At 47.6% G+C, this 25,821-nt stretch overlaps 9 protein-coding genes across 9 annotated transcripts; 4 read left to right on the plus strand and 5 right to left on the minus strand.

Moving 5' to 3' along the window:
* Window positions 1–937: 937 nt before the first annotated feature.
* On the minus strand, window positions 938–2,329 carry LCP9604111_501 (LysM peptidoglycan-binding domain-containing protein; the record flags this gene model as incomplete). The annotated part of the gene is made up of 3 exons (XM_039068816.1): window positions 938–1,997; window positions 2,054–2,223; window positions 2,312–2,329. 3 exons carry the CDS (start codon window positions 2,327–2,329, stop codon window positions 938–940), a joined length of 1,248 nt encoding a protein of 415 aa, XP_038933049.1.
* A 3,291-nt stretch (window positions 2,330–5,620) lies between these two features.
* Window positions 5,621–6,648, minus strand: LCP9604111_503 (uncharacterized protein; the record flags this gene model as incomplete). The annotated part of the gene is made up of 2 exons (XM_039068818.1): window positions 5,621–6,471; window positions 6,534–6,648. 2 exons carry the CDS (start codon window positions 6,646–6,648, stop codon window positions 5,621–5,623), a joined length of 966 nt encoding a protein of 321 aa, XP_038933051.1.
* Window positions 6,649–10,088: 3,440 nt separating this feature from the next.
* Window positions 10,089–11,336, minus strand: LCP9604111_504 (uncharacterized protein; the record flags this gene model as incomplete). Its single annotated transcript, XM_039068819.1, has 1 exon — window positions 10,089–11,336. The coding sequence occupies one exon, from the start codon at window positions 11,334–11,336 to the stop codon at window positions 10,089–10,091; it is 1,248 nt and encodes a 415-aa protein (XP_038933052.1).
* A 386-nt stretch (window positions 11,337–11,722) lies between these two features.
* LCP9604111_505 (ATP-dependent Clp protease proteolytic subunit) lies at window positions 11,723–12,761 on the plus strand (the record flags this gene model as incomplete). The annotated part of the gene is made up of 5 exons (XM_039068820.1): window positions 11,723–11,887; window positions 11,952–11,970; window positions 12,056–12,081; window positions 12,142–12,283; window positions 12,340–12,761. 5 exons carry the CDS (start codon window positions 11,723–11,725, stop codon window positions 12,759–12,761), a joined length of 774 nt encoding a protein of 257 aa, XP_038933053.1.
* A 733-nt stretch (window positions 12,762–13,494) lies between these two features.
* On the minus strand, window positions 13,495–14,571 carry LCP9604111_506 (DSC4 family protein; the record flags this gene model as incomplete). Its single annotated transcript, XM_039068821.1, has 2 exons — window positions 13,495–14,287; window positions 14,351–14,571. The coding sequence occupies 2 exons, from the start codon at window positions 14,569–14,571 to the stop codon at window positions 13,495–13,497; spliced, it is 1,014 nt and encodes a 337-aa protein (XP_038933054.1).
* Window positions 14,572–15,012: 441 nt separating this feature from the next.
* LCP9604111_507 (uncharacterized protein) lies at window positions 15,013–16,618 on the plus strand (the record flags this gene model as incomplete). The annotated part of the gene is made up of 2 exons (XM_039068822.1): window positions 15,013–15,103; window positions 15,156–16,618. The coding sequence occupies 2 exons, from the start codon at window positions 15,013–15,015 to the stop codon at window positions 16,616–16,618; spliced, it is 1,554 nt and encodes a 517-aa protein (XP_038933055.1).
* Window positions 16,619–17,412: 794 nt separating this feature from the next.
* On the plus strand, window positions 17,413–18,868 carry LCP9604111_508 (uncharacterized protein; the record flags this gene model as incomplete). The annotated part of the gene is made up of 3 exons (XM_039068823.1): window positions 17,413–17,667; window positions 17,721–17,938; window positions 18,004–18,868. The coding sequence occupies 3 exons, from the start codon at window positions 17,413–17,415 to the stop codon at window positions 18,866–18,868; spliced, it is 1,338 nt and encodes a 445-aa protein (XP_038933056.1).
* Window positions 18,869–19,898: 1,030 nt separating this feature from the next.
* LCP9604111_509 (uncharacterized protein) lies at window positions 19,899–22,520 on the minus strand (the record flags this gene model as incomplete). Its single annotated transcript, XM_039068824.1, has 1 exon — window positions 19,899–22,520. One exon carries the CDS (start codon window positions 22,518–22,520, stop codon window positions 19,899–19,901), a length of 2,622 nt encoding a protein of 873 aa, XP_038933057.1.
* Window positions 22,521–23,159: 639 nt separating this feature from the next.
* Window positions 23,160–24,687, plus strand: LCP9604111_510 (uncharacterized protein; the record flags this gene model as incomplete). The annotated part of the gene is made up of 3 exons (XM_039068825.1): window positions 23,160–23,212; window positions 23,440–23,561; window positions 23,624–24,687. The coding sequence occupies 3 exons, from the start codon at window positions 23,160–23,162 to the stop codon at window positions 24,685–24,687; spliced, it is 1,239 nt and encodes a 412-aa protein (XP_038933058.1).
* Between the last annotated feature and the right edge of the window lie 1,134 nt (window positions 24,688–25,821).

Raw genomic sequence — 25,821 nt, forward strand, 5'->3', positions numbered from 1 at the left:
ACAGTACTAGGGGCATCATATGGTCCATAGACTGGCATCGAGATGCACCGCGGAGTGAGGCGATGGAGAGGCCTAAGGCTGACCTCCGCGTGCCCATTCTTGATTCGACAGATCATACTTTTCATCAGCCTTTCGCTGGAATACTTCCTATATCTCTCGTCGAAATGCACTGTCACGAAGTAGACGCATTCATAGTCGCTCATCTCATACTCGGGGAGACCCGGTCCTCCAAATTTATACCTAAACATACCTGGTTGCATCATATTGAGGGTTTTCGGAATCTGCTGGCTGTTGGGTTAGTTATTAAATTGCTGAATAAAATGGCTGATTATGAACAGGTACAGGGGCTTATACTTGTTTATATAGAAGAATGGAGACAGCCATGATATCATATTCTTTCATTTCGGACCTCTAGTAAGAGACATTGACCTTTCATTCAAACACTAAATAGCTTTGTTGAATTATCCGATACATTCCAGATTTACTATGCATTGTTGCTCTTTGTCTTGCTTTGTATCTAATTAATCCCTAGGATTAAGCCACATGTGCCAATCTGATAAGGAATCTCAATTGGCAGATGGGGAGTTTTGAAATACTAGCATCATTAGTTAGTTACTAGGTTTATCTATCCATTTATAATTAAGCCAGCCAATGAGGCATTTTGTAATCTACGCATACTCTAAAAAGGTCAAGAAAAGTGGAAAGTCCAAAATTGTTAATTGAAGTCGCTGGCGTCATCCGTCGTAAATAGACCGTGGGCAGGTGCCAGCATCACCCACGGTCATGTTTTGCAGAGCAAGCTCATGCTAAGGCACCGCCTTAAAGAGTGAAAAAAAATGACAAAAGTAGATCACAAAGCAGATCCAAAAGCTCATGGGAATCCGTGGGAATCAGTAAAGGAGAAGTATATATCCAAAAGTATATCAGAGGCTGGAACTTAAGCCTTAACACAATACTGATATCCGAGCCACAGATCAGAACAGTTCTCGTCGAGGCCAGTGTTAATGCTGCGGAGTTCCTCGAAGGAGATTCCGTATGCATCGGTCAATTTTGCGCAGAAGTCACCTTCCGTGATGGTGTAGTACTTCTGGCATGACGAGGTGGCGTATGGGTAGATAGGGGCTGTTGAGGATGATGAGCTAGTGGCTGCTGCTGAAGATGTCGCGGCTGGCGCGGACTTGGTTGTCCAGGATGGGGTGGCGGTGGCGGTCTGCGTGGCGACACGCACGTTCACTGTGGAGGCCCAGGTGGCGGCAGATTCCACGGAGGTGGTCGCGGAGGATGCGGCGGACGATGTCTCGGTTGGCTGGGCGGCTTCGACAGAAGTGGATGTTTGAATAGGCTCGGCAGTCGAGGTGGTCTGCTCAGCAACAGTGGAGGAAGAAGTTTGGGTAGTCTCCGCAGCCTCTGTGGTGGAGGAGCTGCTCGAGTCGTCGTCACCACTGAGGAGCGACTCTGCGCCGCTAGTGATGGATGCAATGGTAGATTCAACACACTCGCTCACATCGCCGGCCCAACCTCGGACACGGTTGGCGATATCAGAGGCGTAGCAGTGGGTTGCGCCGCCCGCGCCGAGGTTGCCGGATGAGTCGATGGAGCCAGAGTTGTAGGTGCGCGCGGCCTTGTAGTACTTGGTCGCAGTGGCGCCGGACTGAGCCTCAAAGCACTGCTTGAGACCATCGCCCGAGGCGGTTCCAGCGGTGCCGTCGGTGATCATTTGCTTGATGGTGGAGGCGGGGCAGGGAGTTGTCAAGCTGCCGTCCGTATTGCAGGTGCCCTCGCCTGCGTGGCTTTGCATGAGACCGGTGTTCAGAACGCCGTTGTCGGTGGACTGCACGCGAACGCAGCCCTTGCTTTCTTGCATAACAATTGCAAGGATGAATCGAGCGTCGACGCCAGTCTCGCTGGCGAGTGACTTAATGCTAGTGTTTATGTCGCTTGTTTCGTCGTCAGAGTTGTCGCATGATGCGGCAATGAGAATTTGGTTGAGAGACCAGCTAGAAAAACGGTTAGCTCGCCATTCTGCTTATATATTTCAGGTTGATCTACTCACAGAGTGTCGTACTCCGACCATTGGCTCAGGGAAGGCCATCCGTCGGAGACATCGCCGTTACCACCCATGACAGCATAGGTAGCAGCGGCGCGACGGTGCAAGTTGTGATGGGGCTTCGCGCCATGGGGAATGGCCTGAATGAGAGTGGAAAGGCTGCCAGCAGCCAGGATCTATTGCGAAATTAGTCATGGTCGCATGGTTGGAGGTGGAGCTGTGGACCATGCCGCACTCGACCACTGGTTCGAAGTATAGACATACCAATGAAGGAAAGAACATTTTGATAGAGGGAATGAGGGAATGAGGGGGAGACGACGAAATTGAAGCGACAAAGAAACAGTAATGAACTGTGGAAGAAGCCCTGCTTGCACGATCGAAAGAAAGAAAAGAGGAGGGGAATGAACTTATATGTACTCACGAGATAGATCTGTGCCCTTTACCCTGCCATTCTCATTCGGTAGAGTGATCAGTTGAGGTCCACAGCGGACTCGAATTACGTTCGAATGTGGCTGTAAAAGTGGTCCAATAGCGGGCGTTGGACCTTGCGCAGTCGAGCACCGTACACCTGTAAGGGCTGAAACACCGTCCGAAAAGGGACCCGGCCGCCTGGTTATGGGGCGATTGGTCTGTTTCAGACAGCATTAAGCCCCTGTGGGCGAACTTAGTTAGCCTTCCGAGGTGATGACGGCGTTCATTGGCGTTCATCACCCCGTTCGTGGGCTGGTGATTGGGCTGGGATCATCCATGTGGGACTCCGATGGCGAAGTTTGTCCTTTGGACTCCTTTTCTGGCCCTTTCTGAATGGCTGATTAGTGACGAGAGACGTTGGACATTTGAATTCTGGTTGGTTGTGTGCTGTGTTCCTGAGTTTTTCCCCTGGTACCTGAACGGTTCACCCGTGTCCGCGGGAGCTTCCAGGGGTTCATTGCATGTGACGAGTATGCATCAAGCACTTTATGACCTGATCACATTTGGACTGGAAAATGATAAGGATGTGGGACCTGTCTATTCAACATCAGACAAAGAGGCGAGGTAATGTCGGGTTGCATCGAAATGCTCAAATAACCGACGAGGCGCTGGTGGCTGATTGTGGCCTGCTTCCTCAGGCATTCTCACTCAAAAACGGATTTTTCTTTCTTTCACATAAATTTCTTACGGGGAAATCATGGAGGGGTACTCCGTCGATGATCTCAATTGATCCTATTCAATCCCTATTAGGGCCACTTTATTATGCATTGTATTTCTACCCTAGCTATGGTGTACAACATTTCGGCTCTATTGGCTTCATCTTTTTACGCTTGCAATAGCCACGTCCTGCAATTTGAACACAAAAAACACAGTCACAACGTACGAGAGATATTGTCAAGGCTATCCATATTGCAATATAGTGCAGTGGGGTGCTCTCGGTAAAACAAAGTTCTTAACTGTTAACGCGTACTTCTCCGCCTGTCTAACCCACAATAGAAGGTCAAAGAAGATCATCGTTATTCATTTCTATCTCTTTCAATTTTACCTCGAGTTGATAGTGTACATCCAAGTCATGGATCTATCAAACAGTGATCTCGGTCGGATCGACACATATCTTCGGACTTCCGAGGCTGGTTCATGCAATTCCATGCATCTGATGTACAGGAAGCATGACAGTGATAGACAGAGCACCTACGGAGTACTCCGTACTCCGCAAATTGCAATCACCTACCTAACCAGCAATCTCGCACATGAGGCCAGCCACCAACCAGCAGTGATCTGCGATCCCTTGGTAGCAATTTCGAATTGCAATTACAATCGTTCTTTTTGAAATCGCCTCGTATTAGACTAACATGTCAAGGATCCGAATGTATGGATGCCTTAAAAGGCGCTAAATCATGCCAGATCCCCCAAGGCCCCGCAATACAAAGCCTTCAATATTGATTGTGAGTAATCCATACTTCACACCGGTAACTAATTTATATTCAAAAAATCAATATTTAGTCGAAATATATTAACAACCGACATAAACGACCACCTGATCTTCAAAATGAATGCTGCCCCGCTCTGTCTTGGTTTAGTTGTACAGCATAGATGCCGCTAAGACATGGCGAATCCAGCTGACATTCCGACGCTATTGGACAATAATTGGAATATTTCGATGTCAAGGACTAGTTCACCCACGTGGCCACTCGTTGTACAAGAAGCTAATTCTCACTGCTGTTTTATGGAATGCGTTTTATTGCGTCAATATTATGTCAAAATAGATATACGACAATACTAGTTCTACCTAGCATGTTGTAGTAGCTTCCACAGAGGACTGTGGCTGAGGCTGACTGGGTAAAGCTCGAGCCTTATGAGCATCAGCCCATTGACACTAATAATACTCCGTTGTGAGTAAGTCATTGTGAAGAGAGCACGGAGACTCTGTACTATATATATCATAGCTTTAACCTTGTTATGAGGATATCAGATTTTATTGCTATTCTTGAAGTCTTACGCGGTGTTCGAGTGGCTCAAAGTATGAGACATCGGATTAGTACAAGGTGATCGAGGTGAACCACCAAGAGTTGTCGAATAACATGTGCAATCATACTGTAAGTAATTAATCTCTCGGAGAATTCTACAGCTTTTGATAGACAGAATATCCATAATTTGGCCCGCAAATCCCGTCATCTATAGTACAGAGCACGCGCAGCCAAAATCAATATAAGCACTCATATCTCAAGGGGTATCTTGTGATTCGTACGGAGTTCATAATAGTCCCTCATACAAATTCATGATCGTCACTCATCATATTAGCTAGACTTCACAGCCATCTTTTTTAACTCAATGATCAGCCCGAACAGCCTCCTATTAACCAGCCCCTGATAGTCCCAGCCCCTTTCCCCTGTCTACGATCTGCGATGCACGGAATACAATACAGAGCGAAGGCTGACATCATACATACAGAGATTGTACTTCGTATGAGGAAGTACAGAGTACACCGTACATATATAGCGATTGGAATCCCCTTCGTATAGTGACGGATTAGGATTTACTTCAGAAAGGTCTGTTGCATCACGCAGTGGAATGTCTAGTCAATATTAAGTCAGTCCCGTACAGTGATCTGGCCAAGTCATTGACACCTAGTATACCTAGCACTTGAAGAGTTGTGGTGAATTTTACGTTGAGTGAATAGATGATATCCATGGGTAGCAAAATAAGGATCCAAGGCTCACGTGTGACGTATCCACCGTGGACCGCACCTAGAAGGTTTGCCGATATCGCGGCAAACCTTCCCGCAATACCACTGATTTTGAATACTCGATAGTAGTAACTCGAAGATTCCATGTTAATTCAATCTCTACAACCTGTTATCGAAAACAAATTGATTGAGAGCCGCGGTATGTTGAAGAATCTCAGCCTCCGCACGGCATCGGAGGGATATTTGATCCGGGAAGTTGGCATCGGGACCGTTATTTCACTTCAACCCTCCTATGGTCGCAAAACTCATTTTTTGCATCAAAATTTCCCGACATTGAGACTTTGTTATCAACTAAATAAATGGCAATCTTGGCTGAAATCATGTACCAGCCTACGAAGAGATAAATACAAATCTTATCACAGATTGGCCTTGGTGAGCTCCAACTCAGTCCAATCCCATAAGCGCTTCCCCATATCCTCATTGCACGCCCAAATGTTTCGACGTTTCAAAATTCCAACAGGCACATAATATCCTCCATTAGTGAGCTCCTCCTTCTTCGCACCAACAGCAGCCCACAGCGAGTTACACGCGCCCTGTTGCACTGTGGAACCAAACAAACGCAAAAACTTGGTACCCAAAGCAGCAAATATAGAAGACGAATTCAGAGCGTCATACAAATTCGTTATGATAATACCTGGATGAACCGACACCGACGTTATCGACGGATACCGCCTGCTGAGTTCCGCAGCGAAGAGAATATTGGCAGCCTTCGACGCTCCGTACCGGGAACTTGTGTTGACCTTCTTGAGCTTCTCTTGGTCCAGGATTTTCTCAAATGCCGGCGCGAAATTATGCCCCACGGAAGTGAGCGACACGACGCGGACGTCCGAGCCAGGCTCCTCGGCCGTTTTGAGCAGTGTCGGCAGCAGCAATTTGGTGAGATAGAAGTGCCCGGTATGGTTAGTGCCAAGCTGGATTTCATGGCCCATTTCCGTCTCACCGGGAGGCAGAGCCATCACGCCAGCATTGAGGATTAGGACGTCGAGACGGGTCGACTGGGCGTTGACTTGTTCCGCTGCGTTCTTGATCGATTTACTTGACATCAAGTCCAACGGTATCCAGCTAATCTCGACATCATTTGGAACGGATGATTTAACCGACTTGATGGCTTCTTCTGCCTTGACTTTCGAACGCGCGCCGAGGAAGATCTTCTTCGGATTGTGCTTGGCCAGCTGGAGGACTGTTTCTTTGCCCAAACCTGCATTTCCTGTGAACGTGCATCGTGTTAGATGCGGTATTAATGTGCCGTTGATATACGGTTTAACCCACCGCCTGTGACCAAGATGACCTTCCCGGTCAGATCTGGGATATCGCTTTCGGGTGTGAAGCTTACTGCACCCACATAGTTGAGTGCGTCCATAGCAGCTATCACCCATCCAGACATTTTGATGAGGGGTGGGAAATACTGGGATTAAGGTTGTGTTCGCGTTGAATTGGTTGATAGCCGATGCTATATATATACATATAAGCCGGAGTAACTATCCCCCGAGCTGACCTGAAAGTTGACACAAAGGCTAAGCCCCCAAACTTCAAATCGTCCCTGAAAGTCTGTCATTCTGAAATGGCCATTGACTTGAGGGTTCAAGCAAGCCACCTGCAATACTACTAGCCGAGAAATGCGTGGTAGGTCTACGGATAGCATTTGCCTTACTCGGTTTGCCAAGCCGTCTCTGGTCTTGTACGGAGTTACATCGCATGGAGACCGGGGAACTGCATAATTGGCAGCGAAAGCATGAGGGGCGGTGATAAAATGGTGTAAAGCAGCTTAATGCGAGATGGTAAGATATTGAGAATGATCGAGGTCACAAAGCGTGCTGTGCACTTTTAGCCAGGCACCCAGAGGCGTGGCTATAGTTGGTGGTGTGAAGGCCTTGAGATATGAGGGTTGTGGTAAAGATCAGGAAGAGTTTCTCGACGAGTGCGCATGGGATTTGGATATGACGAGCTGTGGTGGTAGCCGCCCCGTTGTGGATGATCAGTGATGCCAGCGAGGTGCTCAATACAAGAAATAGGAATTGATATAGAAGCTAAGAGCTCGTTTGAGCAAGGAGAAAGCACTTAATTACACAAGGCGAGCAAAATCTGGTGGGGTATGTATAAATGACATTCTGAGATCGAACCCAATGCACCTTGAGGTTCAGATATATAGCTGCTTCTGACAAGTCAACGACTGTCATTGGGTTGCTCTTTCTCTTTCACTTCTATTGAGACCGTTTCTGCCTCAGGTTGATAAGACCTCCCCCCTATCTTGTTTGATCTTCCTTCCTCTTCCCTCTCTCTTTGCTAGCTAACAACCCATGGTCCCTTTCAATCAACTTCCTACCCTTCCCTCTTGCAAGTACCTATCGTCAACCTTTTTATTATGTGTTGGCTGAAATCTCATCCATCTACGTATATATATTGGCCTTATGGGTGAGTGAGAAATGACTTAAAGTTGAATGCAAAATGAGAGGCCATTAGGCCCTCCTCCTTGCCCTACAGAGCGTGAACGTCAACTCTGGATAGGGCGCCAATAGACCACCCACGCTTCTGGCGCTTCTCAACACACCCTTGGTCCATGCCAAAGCAGTGTTGATGCAAGTCATGGGCTATCAAAGCACTGCTGCTTGCGTGATGAGGGACCATCTTCCCACTGCGTCGCTGTCCGGGGCCTTGGTCTAGAAGCCTGTGGAAACTGCCATTGGGCTGACCAGGACAATCGCTCCTATCATAAATAGGCTGTTGCAATTCACGCATCCCAACAAGCTCGAGATGATAATATCAATATACCGCCAATCGCCCTCATATAATCCCCCTGGATTCCCGTGTTGGTATTCCCCCACACGAATGTTAGCGAGAACGAGCACCCACCTCACCGATTTACACTTCCGCGGGTCCTGGCTCGGGATCTGGGACCCAGCTAGGGCCCTATAATGGGCCAAGTGACGAAACCCAACTCCAAACAACCATACATTATCCGCTCCGTCGAGATTCCATTACAGAAAGTGAAGCCGAAAGCTTATACGACTAAAAATACATTGATATAAATCATATGAGCACTTAACACATTCGGTAAGTTTGAGTACTCACGCTATGTCTATTACAATAGAATGCTAATATGAGGCAAATTTTGACAGTGGAAAGGGCGAGAGCTTGAAGAACGTGGATAATTCCACCGACGCCCCTGGTGACATAGGTCTTCACTTTTCATTAACTATAATTGATGAGAAGTCAATGGGTGGCCTAGATACATTGTTTTGGGTTGAGCAGCGATGCCGTCAGATCTTCCCAAAGTCTCGCGTTCCTTTGGAGGGTTGACTGTCAAAGGCCACCAACCTTGGAAACTCCAAGACTCGGGTGGAGTTCTGGGGGCCTCCGCTGCCTCACGTGCCGGAAGACCTGACCTGACCCTACGATCGTTACGGACAACATAAACTCGCAACTTCTACTCTCCAACAAAGGTAGAAGGGCAGCTAACAGATGGATGGCGCTGCGTTACTTTTTCATTGAGAACGCAGTTGCACAAGGACAAATCAACATTCTCCGCGTGGACACCAAGCAGAACATTGCTGATTTCACCAAGGCCCTGGCGAAAGATCAGTTCAAATCTTCGTACAGCTGCTTGGCATGACCTGAATAAAAGGAGGAATTGTGTTTTTCATATAAAATCTTCAAGAGTTGGGATAGGGTCTGTGAGGGGGAAGATGGGGCGGATCCCACATGTTGTGTCCGTACCGCCCTACTGTGTAGGTGTAGTTGCAACTGTTCGTCGCCTCATGAGCAGGTGTTAAACACCTACCAGCAATTGGACAAATTTCCGACACTCATGCTGGCAGATTGTGCCAAGTCCACTTCCACCCCTCACAATTGTGCCTGCCAAACCTGGAACCTCGACCTCGCACCGGGTCGTTCCTTCTTAAACCGAAAGCGAAGTCAAGGTTTGCATGGTTTTCAGCGAGGTCGCCAGGAAGTGCATAGAACCCAGTCGCGGCCGTAGATTGTTTTCTCTTTTCCTTTTCCAGCCTTGTACTTAGAACCCCGAATTGACTGTACTTCTTTCTTCCAAAAGGAACTGGCACTCAACACCTACTACTCAAATAGTACTATGGTTTGGTCTTGGCTTTGTTTTGATTGCTTTCTGTTGGTTTTTCTCTTGGGATTTGTGTCTGTTTTGTTGTGAATCCGGCCAAGACCTTTTTTCAACCCTCATCACTATCGAATAGTCCCCGATATCTACGGCTAGGACTCCACTGATCCACTTGTTCATCTATGAATGGTTGGCATAGCTCCCAGGACGCAGCAAGCAGTACACTCATTCCGATAATCGAAATGTCGAGTTCGGCAAAAAATGCCTATTCACAATACTCTTCGCGAGGCTACCATGAGCTCGTCGCTTTTCTGATGAAAGTGTTTGAGGTGATCCAACTAGACCCACGAATGGGATTGACTTACGTGCTCTCTAGAGAGCGTATAAGAATGCCGCCGCTCGATTAGACATTGTGGTTCTAGCAGATAATTACATTTTGAGGCAGCCCGCTAAGAATTGGAAGGAATTGTTACATCTGATATACCTTCCGATTTGGTATATACTGAGTTATTACCCTCACTTTCTGTGGGCGAAAGAAGAAACTCCTTTGTAGAACCTCATTCTATCAGAACGGCGACCTTCATCTGTGCCTTGTGTAGTTGTTAGGCTGCACTTTTCTTTCATTTTGCCCGAAGCTATGCATGTGACTTAAATTCAGATGATCCCTAACTGTGAGCTGATATATTTATATAGTTCTCATGACACCAGGGTAGAACGAATGAGTATGGATCACTTTATTATTCAATCATGCGGCGATTTCATTGCTCTATCGGATCAACACCATTCAAAAGCCGTTTAATCTTCCAGAGGGATATCATCGCGTCAATACCGAGCTGCTCCTCTGGTCTGAAGAACAGTGCAGTGTGTTGGAACTGACCGTGGGATTCACGGAGTTTGTTGATGTCAGACTCTGAAAGAAGCACTGACAGATCAAACACAGGAACCTTCGACCCAGTTTGCGTGAGAGCCACGGAGTCCAAAGAGCTACTCGATTGAGACCCATGATCAGCAGCCGCGGAATTCTGTGAGCCAAGAAGCAGGACTGCACCACATTCCATACGTTCAAATGGCTCCAGGCTTCCTAGAGCCTCCTTCAGCGCAGCATCCGAGTACTCGGGTAGATCCAGGGCCTTCCAGACCCCATTGGAGGTGTCGACGCGCTTGTATTTCTCGAGGACTGCACTCAGCTTCTTGACAACGACATCTCTCATACTGCGCAACATTAATTTCGGCGTATCCTTCGACCAAACAATTCTTTTCTCATCATTCGCCTTCACAGGCCCCTGGGGATGCTTCCACCGGAACGGCAACAGTCGCATAATGGCTGGTCTTTTTCCACCCTTCCTGGAGAGTGGCACTGAAATAGATCGAATAAGTGGAAGGAGCTCAGCAATGCGAATCACGAGCTGGCGTCCAGTGCGCTTATCTGAGGATTTTGGAATTGGTGATGCAATTAAGGGACCCTTCTCCTGGCCTTGTATCGCCATCGATTTGGTTTCTTGTTGGTCTGGAATGGTTGGCTCCGGCGATGAGCTAAGGTTCTTGGTCTTATTGCTTTGCAGCGAGTCCTGCAGCAGACCCACAGGGATCATATAAAGGTCGTCCGACGTTGGTTGTCTAATAAGCCCCCAAGTCCCCAGCAGGGCAGATGGAAGTCGTGCACCAGTTACAGAGCACATACGTGCCGGCGAAGCCAGCATTAAGGCCCATGGGTTCTTGAGCAGGTCGGCTTCCTCCTGTGTCGTGGGGCGTCTCTTGCGATTCTTCTCAATCCCAGAGCGAGGATGTGTAAGGAGAGGGGACTGCGGAAGCCGTTGTGAAGGAGGAGCAGTTTCTGGAGTCGAATTGTCTGTTTCCTTTTCCAACGTAGTTTCGTTGGGTTGGTTGGTTTTTCGCGAGGTCGCGATGCCGCGATTGACTGCCTGAGCATGTGAAGTCGCTAGCAGTTGTCGGAACGCACTCAGGCGCCATTTTGCGTATGGGATGCGCGTGCCCACACACTCCATTAGTTTGATGGCTGGGGAATAGAGCTGATGGTGAGTCGAGTTCAGTTGAGGGCGGAAAAGATGATCTCGGAGCTGTTCCAGTAGCCAATCGGAGCCCCTTATTTGCGGAGAAGTTTTTGATCGAATAGTGATTGCGATTCGCGTTACAGGGCGTAAGAAGACCTAATTAGCTTCTCAAATACTAGGGAAAGCTTGTCTCCTAGAATCATCCGATTCTAGACAAAGGGTAATAGAAGTAGGCCGTCGTTGGCATTGTCGCTGTTGTCCGCCTGAGCTCCTTATCTTAGCGCCGCTCTTATCGCGTCACGGTTCACCGTCCCTAGCCTCCCGGCTGCGCGCATTTCCAACTCGGAACAACTACAAATCGCCTTTGCATATTTTTGAAGATGCCCCCAAGAATACCTTTGCGCCAGCTAGGGCGATCTGTCCAAACCTCACCCATTGCTATTGCCCGGCCGGCCGGATTCGCACGATGCTTCTCGAACCAAGGACATTTGCTGGCGCAGCCCCCGCGGAGTTGGACACCGACGCCATTCGTGACAGAGACAGTGGTATGTTTGATATTAGCCATAGCAAGCAGGTACTTGGTGTGCGTATATTAATTACATTGAACAGGGAGGTGGCTGGCACACGTGTATGTTGCGCAATTGCATCCGTCGACGGAGCTTGCATATGACCCGAAACATGATCAGCATACTAACCTGTATCGCGCAATGCAGATGATATATTTTCTCGATTGATGAAGGTAATTAGAAACCAGGAGGACACTCCTTCTACAACCTACCCATGCTAATCAAACCTCTAGGAACGCATCATCTGCCTTAACGGCGAAGTCGACGACACCCTCTCCGCTTCGATAGTTGCGCAACTCCTTTTCCTCGAAGCCGATAACCCAGCTAAACCAATCCACCTTTACATCAACTCACCAGGAGGCTCAGTAACAGCGGGTACGTGGACCTGCCCCACGGCTATCCCCGAGCTATTCTGACTAACGCTCTCACAGGCCTCGCGATCTACGATACAATGACATATATCGCCTCCCCCGTGAGCACAATCTGCGTTGGTCAGGCTGCCTCGATGGGCTCTCTCCTTCTCGCCGGTGGCGAAGCAGGCAAGCGCTACTGTCTCCCGCACTCCTCGATCATGGTGCACCAGCCCTCGGGCGGCTACTTCGGACAAGCGTCCGATATCGCTATCCACGCGAAGGAGATCCTGCGCGTGCGCAGGCAGCTCAATGAGATCTACCAACGCCACTTAACTGGCAAGAAGCAGTTGTCTCTCGATGAGATTGAGAAGCTTATGGAGCGCGATTACTTTATGGGTGCTAAGGAGGCGCTCGAGCTGGGTGTTATTGATGAGATTCTGGACCGTAGAGTCCAGGGAAAGGAGGGCGCTGGGGAAGAGTCTAAGCCTCCTACTGCGTAATTGCATACTCAATGTGTCCATGGTGCTTTGGTATATACCAGAGGTTCTAATGTTTAGCCCATAGGAAGGAGGTGTTGGCCAATAATCAACCGAGGAACTCGCGCTTTTTCTACAAAACCTTAGGCTCTGGTTGTTTGGTCATTACACTAGCGACCAGCACTGACTAGGCCCAATCCCATCGGTTGGCTTAAAAAGCTGGCCTGCTCCCTTCTTTCTCCCTAACTGCCGTCAACTCCCGAGGTCTCTTCCTTCAAAAAAGTTTTTTTTCTCTGGTTAGCCCAGACACTATTATTCGGCAACTCTCGCCTGACAACCATCACATCTGTGTCTTATGTATGTCAGAATGGAACCGCCCGGTGCAAGGTCTAGCGATGCCGCCAGCTTATCCTCCATAGCAAGTAGCGCACGGCTTAGTGGGAATGGCCACCAAGTGCCATGCTCGTAGTATCCAAAATGGCGTGTTCCGCCAAGAACAAAACGGGTATAGCCCATGCACGCTCGTATGAAGATCAGAAGACCATCTGGAGCCAACAGGATTGGTATCAACTACCAAGATAATCGCCGAAGCCACCACAAGAACTGCAATGGCACTCCTCATCTGAAGATACTCCTACTTATTCCTAAGACACGCTCTGATCGAAAGGTATAAGAGGAGAGACCTTGTTCTTTTCTTGGGCCCATACTTTAATTGTTCCCTCTCCGAAATTGCGGTATATACAGTCACATAATTCTATCATATTGCATTCGCACGCTCAATGCGACCATCAGTCCCAACCTGGAGACCAAAGCGCTGCCGAAGGAACGTTGCCGTTTCGGGAGATGGCACAAAGCCCGATGTCGACCGTGCCGCCGCATTTGAGTGGCGCCACTGATCACGAATTGTACCCAGGAAGCTCATGTTGACAATAACAGCCTCGCCAGCCGCAAATGTATCCATCGGGTGCTCACCCCGACCAGCACTTCCAGATTCCGCGTCGGCCGGGTCAGCCAAGAGCGTCGTGCGCTCATCTTCAACCTCTTCGTCTATATGGTTACCATCATGAGCGGGGGAAACCGTTTCACCGCCATCCTCTTGTCGTAAAATACCACGTTCTTCGGCGTCATGATCTTGTGACTGGGACCCCTCCGCATCTGGGCTTGTATCTGTGATTGTATCTGTGGGTGTATCTGCATTGGGCGTTGCAGCCACTGGGGTGGGTGTTCCATTAGTCTTCACCCGCTCGATAATCAAGCCCAGCATGATGAAATCGATTAGGAGGATTAAAAGGTCGAAGGAAAGAAGCCGGTAAACAGATACGGGAGCCTGCCCGATGAAGTCGATGAACAGTCCCCCATGTAGGTAGCCGCGCGTTTCCTCGCCAGCTTCGGGACGGATCAGGAAAGCATGAAAGAGCATGCAGATGAGGTTACTGCCAATGATGGCGCCGACGAACGGTTGATGGCGTGTGGGTTCGAAGGGGGGTGCTTTTGGCGTGAAGAAGATCAATTCGACAATGGCACGTATTGCAAATAGGACAATCGAGCAGCTAGACATATGTTAGGGTTCGCCGCGGTGAGAGGGTGGGACCATTGGTTTGGGGTTGATTTACTCCATGTAATACAGGGCGGAAAGTTGACAATAAATTAATATGTCGAGATCGCGCAGCAATCGATCAATGAACGCGACTTTGGCAGTTGATTTGACTTTCTTCACACGCGCATTTTGGCTGCTGAGCGTGCCTGTTGGCCTGGGAGGCTCCGCATCGTCATAGGATATGCCGGACACGTCAGCGATGTATTCCGCATCCCGAAAGGCATCAACGTCTGTCATAGAGGGTCATGAGGGCTTGGACAGTATCCAACAAACGAAGGTATAAGGAGTCGAGGTGGAGACTCCCCGTGATTTGGTGAGCTGGGGTACAGTAGTTCCGGTGTCACCACCTACACTGTTTGATTGCTTGATGCCAAGATACGCTAAGCTATCTCTGGCACAGTCAGCTGATTTGCCCGATACCTTCATATCCAGCTTGAAGAGCCAAGGTATGGGTTTATACATGGTCTATCTTGCTTAGAACGTCAATTTAATATCGCCTTCTCAATGATTGATTCACGTGAAGGCCTTAGTTTGCGGTGGGTCTACAAAATAGTCAGTGTGTTTTGGATTATGTTTATAGCTCAGGTTATCACGTGATATATACTCCAATTCGAAATCGCAACTTGCTCTTATTCAACATCACATTGGGGTTTTTGTTTTTGAAGAAAAAAACCAATCATGGATAACTCTGAATCCAATCTGAATGTAGCAAATTATGTCTTGGAATCTGGACAAGCTGTTCAAAGTTATGAGCTCATACGTCCTGCAGGTCAGTGTTGCCTATTTTCTTCGACCTAAACAAACACTGATATCAATGAAAGGCGTCATCGAGAGCATGTACAAAATTCATCATGATCTCGGCATCTTTTCAAACACAATTGTTTGTGCGACATATGAGCGAGCAGACAATATGCCCCTAACTCCGGACATAATGTACAAGGCTCTTCCCCTGGTGATTTCGGAACATCCTGTCTTGACAACAATTGTGGTGACTCAACCATCGACGAAGAAGACGGGAAGAAAAATGACTTGGCAGGCACGTCTGAGAAAGATTTGTTTCAAAGACTGCGTCAGATTTGTGGATATTGCGGCTGAGAAAGAGCAGTCTATTCGATTGCTGCAGGAGGAGCATGACACCTGGTTCAATACCGAAGATAAGACGAAACCGCTGTGGAGAGTTGTGGTTAATGGCTCGAAGATATTATTCATCTTTCACCACTCAGTCTGTGATGGCAGGTCAGGGATGATATTCCACCGCAGCTTACTCGCTGCACTTAATAAAGTGACCAGGGCGCAACATGAGAGTGGGAAAGAGGAAGACATACCAAATGATTTTGATGTGCCAAATCATGAGCTGAAGCCTGAGTCAATGGCTCTTCTTCGGCTTCTCGGCATGAAGTTCAGCTTATTCATTGGTCTCCTGAGCTACCTCTCCTCTCTTTTAATCAAGGTCTTCCTACGGAAAAATTATACTTTCTTCAACGATGTCAAGTTCGAAGAGGGTTTGCCCTCCACAGACAACCCAGTACCTCTCGCCCAGCGGCCAGTCACCAAGGTTGAAAGGATGTGCCTCAGCTCGTACCAACTCGCAGCATCACTTAAAGCCTGCAAGGAACATAAAACGTCAATGACCACCCTCATTCTAACTCTGATTCACGCGACCCTTGCATCGGATGTTTATCCAACGGCAAAAATGGGCTTATCGTATCTTGCAGTTGACCTGCGGCGTTTCCTGCCGGCCGAGTTTTCTAACACTATGGGCAACTATGTGTCCAGTCATCAGACCAATTACTGGCTCGGCAAGTACCGCAGAGCCGGAGCTATATCCCCAGCTAACGATACACAAATTGCGCTCATATGGCAGCTAAGTCAAAAGGCTAAAGCTGACCTTGATTCTGCGATGTTCACACATCGCACACCACTTCCAGTGGCGAACGCTTTGGGATTGACAGCTATTGGGGAAGATGATGAGTCTATCGCAGCGGGAATATACAATGTTTTAGATGTCGCTGTCACGAAGACCTTTTGTGTGTCCAGCTTGGTTGAATCAGAAAGCCAATCATCTGGGCCTTGGCAGCTGAAAGGTACGGAGTTCTCTGTGGCAGCGCAGAAGGCACGGGTGGGACCCATGTTGTATTTTGCAATCGGAAGCATGAAGGATGGCGAGTGTGTAATCAATGTTAGTTATGAGGAGGGTGTGCTCCAGAGCAGAGTTGTCCGGAAAATCCTTGAGGGAGTTGAGAGACGGCTGATTATATTGTTGGGAGCTGAAAATGCAAATTAGAAACTGAACATTGATGTAATGAGGATTTCAGAACCCATGAATGCCACCAAAAAGACTCAAATCACCTTGCCTCCTTCGCTTCTTATTCCTAATGTAATTTATTTCGTAAACGGCCTGTGAATTAGTACATTGTGGCTTGCTTCCCTAGTAACTGCAGGTACTGCGCCCTGTTCCAAGCACCCAATAGCAAAAATACCTCAGCGACGATCTGATATCTATACCTAGCAGCCGAGTAAGCAGTCACTACCAACCAGCGCCCTTTATTTCTCAAACCCGAGAACCCGTGAGAGATCCGAGAACCACCAAGCACTACGGCAATCCGTCCCGCAATCCCGAGTCACTACGGAGTATACTTGATCTTCTTAGGCTCGTTATCGTTATAGAAGTGGCTGTGTTATATTATTTATATATATAATTTACGGTATAACTAGTTATTTACTATAACTAAGCCTTCTATAAATAGACCAAGCTCTTAAATGGGCGGTCAATTTATGAGCGGTTATATCGGTAGCCCCAGGGATTTACCACAATATCCACGGGGCAATAATATTACTGAAGAATAATATGACTGAAGAAAAAGCTGCCAATCACTGAGCGCCAAGGTCACTCTGTTATGCATCTCCTAAGGATCTGCATATCTTTCGATTTTAGGGGCGCGTAGTCAAACAGTAGCTTCCCTCTCAGCCACCCCTGTGAAATGCACTAACGCTGGAGGGTCTCAGTGGCTATATTAAATCTGCTATGGCCCTTGATTTTATGAATATTGACTTATTGTGTTCAACAATATATCAAAAATGAACGGCACAATTATAAATGACTGGGTTGACGAGCCTGATGGACGAGGGACGTGGGGTATTCTATCCACTTGCGTTCTAACAATTATTCTCTGTTGCTGGACATCCGTGTCCCCAAATTTACCTGCGCAAACCGATGGCGCGTTTACGAGATGGCGATACAAATTCGATCTGGCTTGCATTGCACTGCTTGGATCTGAGTTCCTATTGCTGCTGGTTCTAGGACAGTGGTCGTCCGCCCGCCGTTCTATTAGAGTAGGTGATAACTTATAAGCTGGTTCCCAAGCGACGAGAAACTGACAGAACAGGATTTCCACGACGCCGGGTATAAAAATTGGACGATTAAGCATGCCTTCTTCGCCGATATGGGGGGATTTTTAATTGAGCCTCCGGGGATAGATTGCTTGCCTTCATTCCCTCTCAACGGCAAACAGCTTTTTATTTTGGTCAAAGGGGGATATGTTGATTATCCGAGTATAAAAAAAGAGGAAATCGAAGATAAGAGCAAATCAGATCGGCTTGCTAGGTAAGTTAAAAACTTACTTCAGTCAAGCCTTTTCTTCCGCTTCTTATACTGACTGTGGCGGGTAGATTGATCACAATAGCCCAAGCCCTCTGGTTTTGCTTGAATTGCGTCTTTCGTTTTGCACAGGGACTTCATGTCACCACTATCGAGCTTACCACGCTTTCCTTTATTCTAAACTTTCTTGTGACGTCTTATTGCTGGTATCATAAGCCCATGGATATTGAAAGACCAGTCACTTTAAAGCTTAAGAGCTCTGTGGCTATCATTCGCAAAAAGCTCGACCAAAACCCAGAGTCAAAGTGGTATGAAACGCCACTTGACTTCATCTCTCGTAATGAGTGGTTTTACTCTCGGTTTTGGAGATATTACATTCAAATCTCGCACTCTATGCGAATCCCGCTATTTACTCGACCTACACGACGCCCGTATGATCGCATTCCGAGCCATTTCATACCAGTGGTGGATACCCAGGCCGAAATCATCTGTGGCCCAGTAATTCTTCTCTTCAGTTCTATTTTTTTAATTGCGTGGAATTATCACTTCCCTACAGAGACAGAGAGGCTACTTTGGCGGATTGCTAGTGTCGATGCCCTAGCCTACGCATTGGTTGGAGGTCTTCTTGCGCTATACTTCCACAGAACCATATTCCAACCGGACCTCCCATATACCACAGCCCAAGCTTCATTCGAGCAAAAAGGAGAACGGCATGGATGGATTGGTCGTATCGCTGCGAGATTGAGAAATATTGATCCTGAGCAGGACCCAAACTTGGAAATTCCTATTCGAGCTTTGGTTCCGATTTCGTTTCTCTGTGCCATTTACGCTATTGGCAGAGGATTTATCTTAACAGAAGATTTGATTGGGTTGAGGAGTTTGCCGGAGAGTGCGTTTGAGACAGTCTCGTGGTCGAAATATGTACCTCACTGGTAGCCATGATGCGCTCACCAAATGTGCTTCACTTCAAACACTACGATATCACGAATTTTCAGAGATTACTCGGGCAGCTCCACGTGCCACTGTCACTGTCACTATCACCTCCCCCTTCTTCCTGTCTATCACTATCATCTTCATCACTGTCGCTGTCATCATTAACGTTGTTTTCGTCATTTTCTTTGCCTTGGCTCATGGAAGCCATCACCCTTTCACTCACAAACTATCCTTGCGTTTACTCTATAAAGGTAATGAACGATATTGATGATACTATAAGTACAAACGCTATATTTGAATCAATATAAGTAATATATATACACTCCGTTCTTCTGAGACTTGGAGGCTTGAAAAGTCTATAACTAGAAATCGATAAACACGATAAGGATGTTGATAGATTTAAAAACAATTTTGTGACTGGACCTCGACAACGAAAAATTTGGGAGAAACAATGAGGTTCGAGAATTCGAATACTCATAATGACCAGCTAGGTTTATTTGTGTTCCTTTCAGATCCTTTCTCGCGGTTATCTTTGTCTGCTTGACAGAGAATCATCCACAGCAAACAAAGATTCCAACTAAGAGACCCACTTCTAGCGAACACTCTGTAATCCGATTGTCAGATCACCTATCAAACGGAAGTATCGGCTCTCATTGGTAACAAACATAACATCCTAGAGCCCCGTATCATACTAAGCTAAGTCTGCTCGACATCATGTGTTACGATCGCAACGTTTGCTTGTTTGTTATTTGCTTTACTGAGCGAGAGTTGGTAATTTGCATTGTTTACAAAGCGGTCAGGACACAGCTATAAGAACTAGCTGTCTCCCACTTTGCAACTTGCTTCTTCTTTCTCCCCTATCTTAGTTATTTTGTATTGAATGCACTCTGCTATCTCTGAAGACCTGGCACGTCACATTATAAGGGAGAAAATGACAGAGAGCGTGTATGAATGGCGTGATGGTCTATCATACGCCAAATTATGCTCTCGCGGCACCAACACTGGGCAAATGTTCCAAAATCCGTTGAAATCACTATACTTGTTGAGACCTAGCTTTGAGGTCACAGAGTATCTTGACAGCGGTGACATGACCGTTGCTCACTGCCCATTGAAGCGGAGTCCGGCCACTATTATCTTGGGCTTCGAGATTCGCTCCTAGTTTGGCGAGTGTCTCGATAGCGGGAATATGACCGTTGCTTGCTACGCATTGAAGCGGAGTCCGGCCATTATTATCTTGGGCTTCGAGATTCGCTCCTAGTTTGGCGAGTGTCTCGATAGCGGTAATATAACCTTTGATCGCCGCCCATTGAAGCGGAGTCCAGCCATCATTATCTTGGGCTTCGAGATTCGCTCCTAGTTTGGCGAGTGTCTCGATAGCGGGAATATGACCTCTGTTCACTGCTCGATGAAGCAGAGTCCAGCCATCATTATCTCGGACATCAAGATCAGCTTTTGCCGCTTTGAGTAACCGCACGGTATTTACGTGGCCGTTGAAAACTGCTAGTGACAAAGCGGTTTCCTGGTCGCAGTCTTTGAGATCGTGTTTGGCATTTTGCTTGGTCAGGACATGTACTACATCTTCATGGCCCCGAAACGATGCCATATGTAATGCAGTCTGCTTCTTAACACCAGTTGCGTTGATATCCCACTTTTGTAAGAGTTCATCCACGATTCCAGTCACATTATTCATCGCTGCCAGATGTAGAGCATTCAATCCATCTTCTCGATTCAAGTTAGGAGTAGAGCGTGCCAGCAGTATCCTCATCAGTTCTTCATTGCCACGGTCTGCCGCGAGGTGAAGTGGTTCTTCGCCACTGGCAGTCTGCTGTTGAGGATTCAACCTTTTGACAAGCAGCTTGGCTACCTTTGTTTGGCCATACCAAACGGCATGATGTAATGCAGACCACCCTGATTTATCACTTTGGTTCGGATCCCGTATCTTCTCCAGGAGAGCTTTTGTGTTGTTGTAATCACCTTCACCGGCGGCCTTTATCAACTCTTCTGATAATTTCAATTGGTCCCATGCGGTAAGGTCAAGTGTTTTCAAATCACTTTCCCGTTTCCTGTATTGCGGATTGAGTAAACCATTTTTCATATCCTCGATCATGCTCTGAGCATTTTGGCTCCTTTCGGTGCTTTGATGGCTGCCATCGTGCGTCGTCTCATCTTTTCCAACGTGAATCTTGAATAGATCATTCGGGTCAAAATTTGGGATATTTGACCTGATTAATGGCGGATGGAAATAAACCGGGCCGACATAATCACAATAACAATCGAAATGAATCTTATCGCGCCTAAACGAAGGCTTGACCAGAAGGCCTCTGCTTATTCTAGTCTCACTAAGAGTGGGATCAGGCTCAATGAGTAGGATATGCTTGTCTTTCTCTTTTTGGGCGAGGCGAACCTTTCCTTCTATGAGTGGATGGGCATGACCTAAGACAACGCTTTCGTCTTTGAGAAAATCAAGAGAAATGATATTCCAATCTCCGAACAAATTCCCATTCTCTTCAATCTGGAGGACATCGGCTGAAAGTGTAACAGGTAGATCATAGATGTTTGTAGGGCACCAGTTGTATCCATTCGTCATAGTTGCTGAATTGTGGAACAGATGCGCATGTGATATTTTGCCAAGCTTCTGCAGAATCTCTTGATAAATCTTCTGTTGGGGGTAGTTTTCTGGCAATTCGATTCCAACAATGAGTCCTGAAATGATCGCCATGTCTCTTGGCCAAGATGTGTGGCGTGAACTGAGAATTGCTAGAAGATCATCCAATCCGTCAACTTCTTCCCTCCGAAATCTTTTGAGTATGTCTTTCGCAAGTTCATGCTTGGTGGTAGGGCAATCATTGCTCTTTGCTTGTAATATGTCTCTGTCTAGGTCCTTCGTGATCGGGCCCTCGGGACCTTTGAAAATGATTTGAACAGTCTGGGACATTTTCAACTCCAATGCCGTCCAGCCTCGGCTGAACCAAGGAGACATAACGATATAAAAGCATGCTAAGTCTGCATCACGCCATTCGCGCTCTCTAAGGAAACAATCGTGGACCAGTGTGACCGCCGCGGCCTTGTAGTTTAGGTGCATGCGCTTTAAAGCTTTTTCGCGAAGCTCTTTCTTTGTTGGAATGCAGATAGTATCCCACCAGAGACCCTCACAGTTGAATTCGAGAGCAAATTCTTGAAACAACTCCAGCAAGCAGCTGTTCACATCGCCGCGGGCTTGGCTTCCGGTGCCGGTACCGTCCGACCATACATGGGATACTGCCATATACCGCTCGTTGTGTTGAAGAGTTCCCGTTTCCCATAAATACCACGCTGTGATTTGTTGCTCCTTGCGGACAGCTGCTTCCAGGGTTTCTGAAGGGAAATTTTCAAGAGGACAGCGGCTTCCATCACAAGGCGGTTCGTGGCGCTGTGTCACCAGAGTGAAATTGACTCGGGATTGCTCGCAAAAATCGAAAGTACACAGCTGATGGTCTTCCTTTTTTGTCTCGTGGGGTGAATTTTCCAGCGAAGGGAGTAATTTCGGGAATTCTCCAGGACCTCCCAGTAGGCTCTTGGCTATCGCCCAGACGCGGTTGCGACAAAAGCCCAATTCGTTCGTGGCTTTGTCGACTGCTCGTAAGGTGGCCTCTGTATCGGCTAATGACAAGGACATGGCTCTAGGGGATTTGTAAAATTCGAATAAATGGTGTGATACTGGATTGTTCTTGAAAAATAGCAGCGTTATGGAAAATTTGGAAAAGCTGACACAGTGCCAGTGATTAATATTCCCAAACATGGGCGGCTATGGAGCAGGGCCATATCTCCGGAGTATTGGCGCTCGAGGGGTGATGCATGGCTATGTGCATATGGGCAGGAGTTCTCGTGTTCGAGGTACGATGGCGGAGTCCAATCGAGGGTCCGTGCAGTCTCGATTCATGCTTCGCCCACTTGACTGGAAATGAATCGAATACAAACTGTTGAGGCGAAGAGAAAAGAAGAAGAAGAAGAAGAAAAGCAGTTTTGAAGAAAGACTGAGCTTCTCAAGGAAAATTATCTGAGAGAATAACAGCCATGCTGAACTCTGCGGACCCTGTAGAGTAATGTGACGGAAATATGCAGTACGAATGTAATTCTCTGCTCTCTAGGAAATCTTGGACTAAATAATTTGAATAATCAACGTGAATGTGCGGAAGTCGGGTCATTTGAGGTTACTTTTGGTTGAGTTGGGTGACAGCTAGTCACCCGCGCACTAACCTAACACGCTTTGGGCGTCTCTTTCATGAGTCGGCCACTCATCTCACGGCCACCACGAATGGGTTCTAACGGTGCGAAGTTTCTGTGGTGTAATCTCGGCGCTACATGCATGTAAGTACCCAATTTGTCAACAGGGCCTGTGCCTGGCCAGGACTGTTCGTACCCCCACCACATCCTCCTGGATTTCGACGTTCAACGGACATTATATTCCTCATTACGCAATTTTCATTTGAACACAATTCTTCCTTCTTCGAGGAAGAAATCATGGCGCCCTTTCTCGCTACCTTACTATCCCGTGAACCTCGATTTGATCCGACTGTATCCTCTAACGAATTCAGGACTCAATGGGTCCACCCTAGCGATGTATTTTCCGTACTACTGATCCTGGGCGGTGATATTGTTGCTCGCGCGCTGGCACAACTTGCAGGAAGTGGCCTGACGCCAGTCACATTCTCGTTTGGTATGGCATCTTTAAGCCCTATTCTAACGAAGATTCCATGCTAAGTCGATGTACTCGAATAGGATGGGTTGCGTACTCCGTCTCGGCGCTTGTATCTGCCGTTGGCGAAAACAAACTCATGCCACAGAACGTGGATTGCAAATGCAAAGTCATCAATGGCAAGAGTGGATACAGTAGAGACAACTCGAGCTGGGTTATAGGCCGTATTGTGCGCGATTTTGATACATGGAGCGGCACTGCTACCAAAGAGAAGACCAAAAAACTTCTGGGAGAAAAGTGGGAGGAACTCAAATCCCTCGATAAGGCTGCAGAGGAGCCAACAAGAGCTGGTCTTGTTGTTACTATCTACGAGCCGAGTGCGACACCAAAGGCCGGCCTAGCTAAACGCGATCTTATTTTTTGGAGCGGCTTGCTCATCATGTTATTGCAATTGGGAATTGCGGCTATACCATGTGGACTTTTCGGCGATTGGGGCATTTTGATAATTACGGCATGCGGCAATGTTCTTGCCATCGTGACTGGAGTTCTCCCACAATGGAAGAAGGAAAAGTGGGCGTGCCGGCCTAAGTCCAAGTATTCCTATATTCTCACTCGAGGTAACGGTGCGCAACATGCCATCGTTATTCTTGGTAATGGACATGGCTTGAACCTTGAGGATTTGGCATCTGGACAGAGCAATGTTGAATCCTCTACTAATACCTTGACCCGAGCTGTTCTCCTCGCCCTCTCTATATTCTGGGTACTTCTTCTCATCGCCGCAGCAGGTCTTAGGGGAAACACTTGGTTTCTTCTCGCCATCGGCGGTATTGGCATTGTTCAGAATGTTTTCGTCGCTGGTCGAAGCATGAAGCCGGAGAATTATGGCATTCATCTAGATTATGTCGGGGTCTTCGGTAAAACGAAAGTGATGGATACACTCTTGGATGTTGAACAGAAGTATCCAGGCATAGGTCGGAGCATGCGTGACGAGTTCTTTCCCGGAAAGCTTCCTCTAGCCGGAGTTCGAGCGTGGGAACAGATCGAACAATCCACTGAATCTGAGCCTCGAGCGAAAGCGCCTCGGGAGTCTCAAGATGACTCTGAAGAAACTCAAGCTGAAGAGCGTCAAGTTGAAGAGCGGATCTAAAAAGATCCGAGGACGGCTATTGCACTTATGATTCAACGTCATCGCATAGATATATTGTTCGGTGATCGCTATTTTCGACCTGTTCTTGAGCTTATGATGAGGCCCAATCTTCTCCCACAAGGCCGGTAATGATAGGAAAATGGGACGGGGAGATTTCATTCATAACCTCCTCGGCTCTAATTGATGCATCCTCCTATTATTGTGTTTGATTGGAAGGTCTAAATCATTTCTTACCGGAGGAATCAAGTTTGATTAACAGGAGCATTTATTTGAAAAATATACGATGCATTCCCTTGCCACTCTTTGTTCTTATGCGAGTCCGAGTCATCGCACATGCCCCGAATGACCAAACAGGGAAATGATTCATTAGCCTGCGACCTCCATCTCAAAGCAAAAAACGTCTTTTCCCGCTGGAAGGCTATCCCGAATTGAAGCATCCTTTATCAATTGCTTGGAGGAAGTAAGTCGTAGTTTATAACAGGGCTATCCTCGTGCTCGGTCCGCTCGCGTCGCGGTACCAAATTAGAAGAATCATCCGCACAAAACGCAGCACCGCATGTTGAGTTATGAATAACTTCGGGCTGAAACAGTATGTCTGTGACTGGTTCTGGCTGTTCGTACTACTACTTGGAGCGCTGTTCCTCCGTATCCAGCAGGCGCATTGACATCAGCCTTTGCGGCGAGAAGTCGCTCTACTATCTGGAGATGGCCTCCATGCGCTGCTGCTTGGAGCGCTGTTCGTCCGTATCCAGCAGGCGCATTGACATCAGCCTTTACGGCGAGAAGTCGCTCCACGACCTTAAGATGGCCTCCATACGCTGCTGCTTGGAGCGCTGTTCCTCCGTATCCAGCAGGCGCATTGACATCAGCCTTTACGGCGAGAAGTCGCTCTACGACCTTGAGATGTCCTCCTTGCGCTGCTGCTTGGAGCGCTGTTCCTCCGTATCCAGCAGGCGCATTGACAACAGCCTTTGCGGCGAGAAGTCGCTCTACCACCTGAAGATGGCCTCCTCCCGCTGCTGCTTGGAGCGCTGTTCGTCCATTTCTCTCTCCAGGAGGCGCATTAATATCAGCCTTTGCGGCGAGAAGCCGCTCTACCACCTGAAGATGGCCTCCTTCCGCTGCTGCTTGAAG

This window comes from Penicillium roqueforti, assembly GCF_015533775.1.
Source record: "Penicillium roqueforti strain LCP96 04111 chromosome Unknown scaffold_01, whole genome shotgun sequence".
NCBI lineage: Eukaryota > Fungi > Ascomycota > Eurotiomycetes > Eurotiales > Aspergillaceae > Penicillium > Penicillium roqueforti.